Genomic DNA, 10,000 nt, shown 5'->3' on the forward strand with positions numbered 1-10,000 from the left:
TCACCTTGACGTTCACGGGCCCGCCTGCAAAGAGGCCGTGGTGGGTAAAGACAGGGAAGGAAGGGAGTCGTGTTTCTGCTTCTCCAGCACTCTAAATCTTGTGCCCTTTCTTCACTCACATAATTTGCAAGCATGTCTTCTTTCACTGCATTCATTAACCTTCTCTTAAATTTTCCTTTTTTTGGGAGAATATTTTGAAACGATTCTGCGCCGCATCTCCACTACTTTCATAAGGATATAGATGAAATTACACTGGTCTTTTAAATGTGTTTCGATGGCTGCAGTGACACATTGGCAAGATAAACACTATTGAGAACCTGGCAAGTCATCTTTGTGGCCTTAAAAAATTGTCGTGGTGAGAGAGCAAAACGTTTCTGAATACAGGCTTTTATCCTGCCGGTTAGATCCGTTTCCAGCATCCTCGTCTTTCCTCTGTCTCACGCATTAAAGGAAAGCGTGATGACTATGAATGAGACAATGTATGGAAGGTAAAGGAATGCAAAAGGAAATACTAAAGTCACAAAAGAGGAAGAAGTGAGAAGGATGATGGACAATGGAAGGCAGTAAAGGAAGGAATAAAGTTAAGAAAAATTGTGAAGGAGAAAGGATGTAAGGTGGGAATATAGAACTGGGGAAAGAGGAAGAAAGAGTGGTAAGGGAAGTCGTGGTGGGTGACAGAAGGTTGCAGACATCGTTGAATTTCAAAAGGAGACAAGAAATGGAGGAGGGAGAGAATAAGAGGAAAGAGTGGACCAGAGGATGTGAGGGGGAGGAGTCATGTATGTAGAAAAAAAAAAAAAGGGTGTAGAGGAAGGAAAAAGAAAGAAACCAAGAGCCTAAAAACATGTTAAACGTGACTTTTTGTAGAATGGAGGAGTGAGGAAAGAAGGGAAAAGAATAATGGGCTGCTTGAGGATAGACTGTTGTAGCATGAGAGAGGTTATGATGTAAAGAGAAGTTATGATGTAGGCTGGCGGTCTGGGGTGAAAAGAAAGACCAAAGTACAGGCACAAATGGCAAAATTAAAATAAATGACGTAGAATAAAGAAAAATACACACATAATATGGAAGGCAAGTGGACGGCAAGGAAACACAAACAGTCGAGAGTAAAGATTTCACGCATTTTTGAAAACGAAATTTTGCAAATGATATAAATTATGTAAATTTTATATGAATATGTATGCTTGGAATTAAATACTTCACAAATATTTGCCTGCAGTAATTAATAAAGCAAAATGGAATAACTCCAAACTCAATCCTGTGTTTGTGTGACTCGAGGGGGACTCGGCAAGGAGTTTTTTCCATTAAACAGTGGGCCACGTACAAGAAACTCAGGGTGACTCAGGTAACAGGCCCATACGTAGATAAAACAGTTAGCAGTAATGACTATGACTCACAAAAGTACAAATGAGTCACAATATACTTCAGGTGTTCCGCTGGTGACTTTTCACTGATGCGGTGGTACTGACTGATTAACAGCTGACTCAGAGTGACTCATAGGACACATCCTCAAGTAGCAGACAAGTGATATGACTCAGCAAATTTTCAAGAAGGACCATGTCTATCACACGCGGGGTAAAGGTGACGCAGGTAGCCAAATATGAGTCATAGATTGCCAAACGGTGACTCGGGTGGCCAAAGGTGATTCATATGTGACCACAGGTGACACAGATGACCACATGAAACTCACAGGTGGCCAAAGATGACAGGTAATCACAGGTGACTTACGGCTTGCTAATATGACTCACAGGTAAACAAAATTTAATCACAGCTGTCCAAAAATTACTCACGGAGGCCACACTTGACTCAAAGATAGATAGTGTGACTTATAGGTGGCCACAGGTGACTTGAAAGTAGCGTTTGTGACTCAGAGACAGTTCACGTGACTTACAAGTAACATTACGCGTGTAGAAGGCGGTGACGGGCTCCGTGACGTCATTATTGGAAGCCTGGCAGATGAAGGGGATGGAAAGGTCCCGTCTCGATGCAGGGACCTCCAGGCTGTTGAAGGTCCCATCCCCTTCCACGGTACTGTTGGGATCCACCACGCGGCCCCCCTGCACCCACACCACGCTGGCGGGAGGCTTGCCTGGGGGAGGAGAGACAACGGTGGATTGTGTTAAAAAAAAGAAAGGACAGAGCATAGGTTAATGGTTCGTTATGTGTGACAATGTTATTGCGACGCTGACAAGTAGATGAATCAGTTGTTAAGTTAATGAGCCGTTGACAAGTAGATGAATCAGTTGTTAAGTTACAGTTAAATATGCATGGTTGTTTTTAGGGTTTTCTAAAGAGAAATATACAGAATGCTTGTTTTCCGTGTTCCCTCTGTGTGTGTTGTGAAATGCTGCTCAAAGAAGTAAGGCTCAAGGGCTCAAGGGAAGTTCACTGTTTTTTTTTTTTTTTTGTGTGTGTGTGTTTTTTCCATGTAAGTAATTAATACCGACATTATGTTTTGATAATTATTTCTCTTGACACCTCATAGTCTGTTCAGGCTGGGCTAGTTTAATGTAAGAAATAATGACTCCTCTTTTATGATATCATTATCATTTTACGTTTCTCTTTAACTTAAGACTTCCTTGTCATTATCCATATTCTGAGAGGCACAACTGATGTGTAAATAGGAATGTAGAAAATTTACGTCGTTGGAGTACCGACAAATAAAAACAACAACAAGAGCAAAACCCTTCACTGTCCCCTGCATTCCAACTTCCCCTTGGCATCCCGTGACCCAAGCAAACAAAGGTACTGCCGCCAGCACAAGTGACCCTCCCCACTGTGACTGCTCCACCGGGCTGAACCACACCTCCGGGTCACTCGTAAAGGGAGATAAGGATTGATGTATTACAAGCTGATTGAAAATTTGTTTTGAGATAGACTGGTGATTCTTAATATTAAAGCGGTCAGTTAATTGTATAGAATTATGTGAACCATTTATTTCAATGAATATCTAAAAAAAATAATTGTGGCTTTGTTCATGAAACATGCTTACTAGAAATTAGTTTATGGCTATAAATTAGTAAATAAATAAAGATATTATACATTATATATATATATATATATATATATATATATATATATATATATATATATATATATATATATATATATATATATATATATATATATATATATATATATATATATATATATATATATATATATATACGCACACATACACAAATAGCACATGGTGGACAGAGCGATGCACGCTATACTCGCTACACACTGCAACACAGACACGGGAAGAGGGACAGCCGGACAAGCGGTCAGTTACACCAACACATCCAACGAAAAAAAAAATTCAATCTCACGACCAGCGAGGCGGACACATTGACAGCGAACACAGGCCATGCACGCCCCCCGCACCACGCACCACATGCCACACCAGGCACCACACACACACGCACACACACGCACACACACACGCACTCACACATATACACACACGCACACACACACGCACACGCACACACGCACACGCGCGCGCACACACGCACAGGCGCGCACACACACACGCACAGGCGCACACACACACACGCACAGGCACACACACACACACACACACACACACACACACACACACACACACACACACACACACACGCACAGGCACACATACACACGCACACACATACACTCACGCACACACACACACACACACACACACACACACACACACACACACACACACACACACACACACACACACACACACACACACACACACACATGGCTCACCTCCCACGGCCCGGCACACGACATCGTTTTTGTCCCCGGGCTTCACAGGAGACCGCTCAGGGATGATCTCCACCCTCTCCGGCGGCACTGTGGAGACGGAGAACGGTTACACACACACACACACACACACACACACACACACACACACTATAAGGGTTTTTTTACGCCCACGACAAGAAAAGGGTCCCGTGTGTACCCTTCCATTGTTGACTTGCCTCCCCGCATCTTGTCATGCGGCGGCTTCTAACGATTCTCAGCTTCCCTTGCACAACTCGCCTCTATATTCACACTAAGCCATATATATATATATATATATATATATATATATATATATATATATATATATATATATATATATATATATATATATATATATATATATATATATATATATATATATATATATATATATATATATATATATATATATATATATATATATCATAAAAGAAACTAATCAGCGTCTGTATTTTTTTATATATTTTCTCCTAACATTTCTGAGCCTAATATGTACAGCTATCTGCCATATTTCCTCGAAAACGTTTTTTTTTTTTTTTCGTTCATGAAGTAAACTAATTGGTTTGTCATCAGTTTCTACATTTTCTCTATGCTTTCTGCTGACGCTTCTCAATCTCCTATATACTCGTACGTGCAACTTACCTCTATATTTGTTCCAAATTATATTTTTTAATCTCATTAAGGAAATTAATCGATTTATCATCAGCTTGTACAAATCTTGTGACTCATCACTTAAGAAAACATGTTCCCTCTTCTTCCACATTTTCCACTCATCGCCATCAGCCGTTCGTCTATTCCAAGTCACGTTAAAATTAAACAAAACGGGTTTGAACATGTGATAATTTGAAATGTTTCGAGAGAAAAATATATTGCGGAAGTAATGGTAGTTTTATTTTATGTATTCTTCTTTCGATCTATCCAAATCAATTCTCGTTACATTATTTTCCCCAGCAGGATGAAATATTTATGTAGGTAGCAGTGCAAAATATCCAGAAACATCTCCTTTTTGTTAGGTCCAAGTTTACCTTACAATTCATCGGCTTAACAAGAGCACTTTACAAAAACACTGCTCTAAGTCTACTCTCAATTAAAATACTATTCTTGCATCCTAATTAGTGAATGATTAAAGAAAAGAAAACGCGCCAAATTTCAAACCAACAATCAATAAGCAATACACTGACCTTGACCGCTTCCATGAAAAGAATTATTTGCCTGTTGTGAAATATACGCCAGTTAAAATATATAAGGTTTGTTCTGCAGTCGACTTTATATACAAAACAACCGATCCCAAAATGACTAATTGTAGTAGGTAATTGATTTTAGCGTGAAACCTGGACTGCTTGGGATTTAATGTCAAATTTCACAGCATAAAATGTATTTGTATTGTACTGACAGGACCCGATGGCATTTGGTAGATGCTGAGGAGGGCTGGAATTGCATCCACACAGCTGCAATATAGATAAGTATAAGTGTGTGTGTGTGTGTGTGTGTGTGTGTGTGTGTGTGTGTGTGTGTGTGTGTGTCTGTGTGAGATTCAGCAAAGCAGTTTCACCTGGAATGCATAACAGAACACCTGCGCAGGCTTCAATACCTGCAATGGATATTAATAGAACGACACGTGCCTTTCCCTCCCCATGTAAATCTGATCACCAAAATATGAAGAGACTAAATGAGGCCAGAACTGAAATGGGATCCGAAAACGAGAGAGTCCGCTAACCCATTTCCTTATTACTACTTTCAATTACGACTACAAATGCGAATCCCTTGGTGAGCAGAGCGCCGAGGAGACCAATTCTTCTTTTAACTCTCTCTCTCTCTCTCTCTCTCTCTCTCTCTCTCTCTCTCTCTCTCTCTCTCTCTCTCTCTCTCTCTCTCTCTCTCTCTCTCTCTCTCTCTTTTTTTTTTTTTTTTTTTTTTAGTCTCCTCCAGTTTGAGTGTCGGTCGCTGCTTTACATTGCTGGGTTTGTGGTTAGTTCCCGTGCATGTGTTTGCGTTCACCGCTTCGAAACCCGCCGCCCGCTGCTCTACAGGCACCAGCATCGTTACTTTCCATTGAATTTGCTTCCCGGTTCGAATTGCACTTGGTTACTCTTTGAATGGCTCGTTTGGGAAGCAGTGGCGCGCTACGAGAACGCGCAACCACCTGGATGGCAGACTAATTAACCCCTTCCGTCCCTCCGCCACACCTGTCTGTCCTTCCTACCTGTTCTGTGTCCTGTGTTTTCTTCCGTCTCCCCTGATGCTTCGCTCACCTGTCCTTCGAAGTCACGGTTAAGGTGTGGTGCATTTGTTGTGGGTCTTGCATTTTCTCTTATTATTGCTGTTTTTCATTACCGTCGTCAATATTACCGTGAGAAATTAGTATGTAGTTATTTCATTCATAGTCCCAATAATAAGAGGGATACTAAAAATAGATAATATGTAGTAATAAAATAGTGAGTTTTATATGCAGATGAACAGATGCTGGCTGTGGAGGAGACAGAGAAGGCGGACAAAGAGAGGCAGACATTGATAATAAAGGCACGGCGTAATAAGGAAGCAGCTGACAAAACTGAGAGAAGAAAAGAGAAAAAATATTAATACGCGGCTGCTAATGAAGAAATGAAAATGAGACGAGAGATGAAAAGAGAGAGAGAGAGAGAGAGAAAAAAAAAGGAAGGAAAATAATAAAAAGATTCTTCCCAACACAAAAGCCATATTCATGAAAAAAACGGGACGCCGAAATATGAATCTCAAAAAAAAATAAAAAAAATAAAAAAAAATAAAAGATCGGAACAAAAAATTAATAAAAAGAATGAGGAAAGTGAAAATACTATAACCGAAGTGAAAGTAAATAATATAAACAAAGAAATCTCTCGTAGTGCCATATGAAAAATTGTCAGGCATGAAGGAAAAAACAGAAACCCGAAATACGATTCTAGAGGGAGAAGAAAATAGAAAAAAATATTTACAGCAGTTTTGTGAGAGAGAGAGAGAGAGAGAGAGAGAGAGAGAGAGAGAGAGAGAGAGAGAGAGAGAGAGAGAGAGAGAGAGAGATGCAGCACACTTATCCACTAATTATCACAGGACACTCCACAACATGAGAAACATGAAAGTCAGACACCGATTATTTTTGTCCTTTCGTTTAACTTCTTTTTTTTTCTACGCTCTTTCTTTTCTCTCTTTTATCTTCTTTTCTTCATTTGACCACTGCAGAAATGTATCTCCCTTCCTTCCACGTCTTTATTCTATTCCTTTCTACTTAGTATTGTCTTTCTGAAGCGCAGGAATAAATCTAACTGCATTATGACTTCAGCTGGTATTAATTCAAGTCATTGCAAAGAATATTGAAACTAATCTTTACTGCCGCTGCTACCACTACCACTACTACTACCACTACCATCACCATTACCACGACAACCATCATCCTAGACACTAGACTAAGGGTAAAATTGTTATGATTTCAACAACAAAACAACACCTAACCTTACATTACTAATCAATCTTTACTACAACCACCACCACCACCAGAACAACAATAACAACAACAACTACAACTACTACTACTGCTACTACTACTGCTATTACCACCACCCCAACAACAACCACCACCACCCTCGTCACTACACAAAGGACAAAACTATATCACGTTTAAAACAACAACTATTAATTCATGCCTTTGAAAAAAAAAAAAAAAGATAAGAAAAAAAAGGAGTCTTCTAACTAACCTCTACTACCACCACCACCACTACCGCGACAACCACCACCATCATCCTCCGCCACTACAATACCACCCAGCCAGGCAGCCTCTAATGACCCCCTGCGGCCGTCATGTCATTGTCAAATTCCTACTCAAAATAATCCAATAGACTCGTCCAGCCATTCAATATATTTCCGGGGTGCCACTCAACCTGCGGCCCAGACCTTCCTCTTCCTCTTGTTCTCCCCTTCTCTCTCTCTCTCTCTCTCTCTCTCTCTCTCTCTCTCTCTCTCTCTCTCTCTCTCTCTCTCTCTCTCTCTCTCTCTCTCTCCTTCCCTTCACTCCCTCTTCTTTTTATACGAGTATTAATTTTATCTTTATTTTTGGATGCTTTTTTAATTCATATTTCCCTCTCTTTCCTTGTTCGTAGTTCTCTCTCTCTCTCTCTCTCTCTCTCTCTCTCTCTCTCTCTCTCTCTCTCTCTCTCTCTCTCTCTCTCTCTCTCTCTTTTAATATCAGGGAGAGAGAGAGAGAGAGAGAGAGAGAGAGAGAGAGAGAGAGAGAGAGAGAGAGAGAGAGAGAGAGAGAGAGAGAGAGAGAGAGAGAGAGAGAGAGAGAGCAATAAGTCACACAGAGATAGAAAGACAAAATAAAAGAAAGCACTAAAGAAGAAAAGGAAGACAGGAAAGTGAAGAAGAAAACTGGTGAAAGAAAAAAATACCACGAGGGAGAGAAGAAAACAAATCAGATGTACAGGAGAGAGAGAGAGAGAGAGAGAGAGAGAGAGAGAGAGAGAGAGAGAGAGAGAGAGAGAGAGAGAGAGAGAGAGAGAGAGAGAGAGAGGTGCGCACAGGTAAGGAGAAATTAATATCAGGTAAGGTGAAGCCAATTGGGATGTGATGGGAATATTGTGTGGCAGTGACGGTGGTGATGACTTTAGTGGCGAAGACATTGGTGGTGGTGGTGGCGATATTGATGTTATTGTGTGACTGTGGTGAATGTTTAAATATCTAAGTAATAGTCTGGTACAAGTGATTTATGTATTAAGTATTTGTAGTGTATTTATTGTAGTAAGTTAATAGAATGTAGGGTAATATTATTTTGACTTGTGATGTAAACTTGTGATGTATTGAGTGTGGTGAAAATGTACTCCGAATTTTATTTATTTATTCTCTTTTTGCGTGGTGATCGTGGTGATGAAAGAGGTGATGGTGTTGAAGGCTTACGGGTTGATATGACTGATTGTGGTGTTGATAGTGTTACGAGTCTTTAAAGTGGTGTAGAGTCCAGTCATTGATGCTGATAATCGTGTTGGTTGTGGTGATATTGTTTATGTTGGTGATGGGCTCAATATTTGTGTTGGATGTGGTGATGTGATGATTATGATCTGTTCCATGAATGTGGTGATGGCATGTGGTAATGATGATGGTGTCATGATGGTGTTATGAAAATATGTAGATGTCTTGGTGTTGGTGATGGTGATGGAGATGATGACTATTAAAGCTTCAATGGTGATAAGGGTGATGATGATGCTGGTGTTAGTGAAGAGTGTGATGTTGATGGTGTTAACGTTAATGATAGTGATGACAATAGTGGTAATGAGTAGTAAGGAGGACTTTTATCTGGCTGGAGTGGTGTTGAGGTGGCTGGAGTGAAGTGATGATTAGGTAGATTAAGTGGTGATGATTGGTGATGATCGTTATAATGGTGACAGTAGTGACGAAGAAAGCTGAGGAATTTTAACTGACTTTTGGTGATAAGGTGGGTGATTGTGTGGTGATGACATTGGTGGTGGTGGTGGTGGTGGTGTGCAGTGATCATGATTGTTGATAAGGACTGTTGACTTGACCAAGGATGATCGCGGCAAATAAGATGGTGATGATAGTGATGGTGGTGCTGGTGAGTGGTGATGACAGTGGTGGTGAGTGATGATGATGGTTATGTTAATGCTGAGGAATTTTAAATCACTCTGGGTGGTGGTGGTGGTGACGGTGAGTGATGACACTGGTGGTGAGTGGTGATGACAATGATGGTGAGTGGTGGTGATGATGGAATTTTAAATGACTCTTGATGATAAAGTGGGTGGTGATGAGTGGTGAGGGTGGTGGTGAGTGGTGATGACAGTGGTGGTGGTGAGGCGTGTGGTGGCGAGCGGTGGCTGGCTTGACCGGTGTGGTGTATTGATCACCTGCACCACTTGCCTCACGCACCCACCAGCCCGCCACGCCCTCACCACCCCTCCCTCACTCACCCCCACACCTCTCCCGCCCCCACGCCCTCTTTTCCTTCACTCCTATCACCACTCTCCCCTTCCTTCCTTCCTTCTTTACTCCATTGCCCTTCACCTCGCTTCCTTCATTCCCCTTCATATTCTTTTCCCACTGCCACGTCTCTCTCTCTCTCTCTCTCTCTCTCTCTCTCTCTCTCTCTCTCTCTCTCTCTCCTTTCCCTGATTAAAAAGTGACATTAATACTTATGTTAAAAGTCAGGTATGAAAAAATGGATGCATACATAAATATAAACTCATAAGTTACAGTAATTACCTTCAACCTCTGCTCTTTT

General features: G+C 41.0%; 1 protein-coding gene across 3 annotated transcripts in view; it reads right to left on the reverse strand.

Moving 5' to 3' along the window:
• The window catches only part of LOC135093165 (nephrin-like), a 55,638-nt gene that overhangs the window by 41,191 nt on the left and 4,447 nt on the right, over positions 1-10,000 (reverse strand). For all 3 annotated transcript variants that reach the window (XM_063992096.1, XM_063992095.1, XM_063992094.1), the window contains exons 3-5: positions 3,742-3,828; positions 1,892-2,089; positions 1-24 (exon numbers count right to left, since the gene is read on the reverse strand). The exon at positions 1-24 is cut by the window's left edge and continues 128 nt beyond it. In XM_063992096.1, the coding sequence (XP_063848166.1) occupies positions 1-24; positions 1,892-2,089; positions 3,742-3,828 (309 nt within the window). The remainder of the gene's footprint in view (positions 25-1,891; positions 2,090-3,741; positions 3,829-10,000) is intronic.

Source organism: Scylla paramamosain, chromosome 42, assembly GCF_035594125.1.
Source record: "Scylla paramamosain isolate STU-SP2022 chromosome 42, ASM3559412v1, whole genome shotgun sequence".
In the NCBI taxonomy this organism is placed as follows: Eukaryota; Metazoa; Arthropoda; class Malacostraca; order Decapoda; family Portunidae; genus Scylla; species Scylla paramamosain.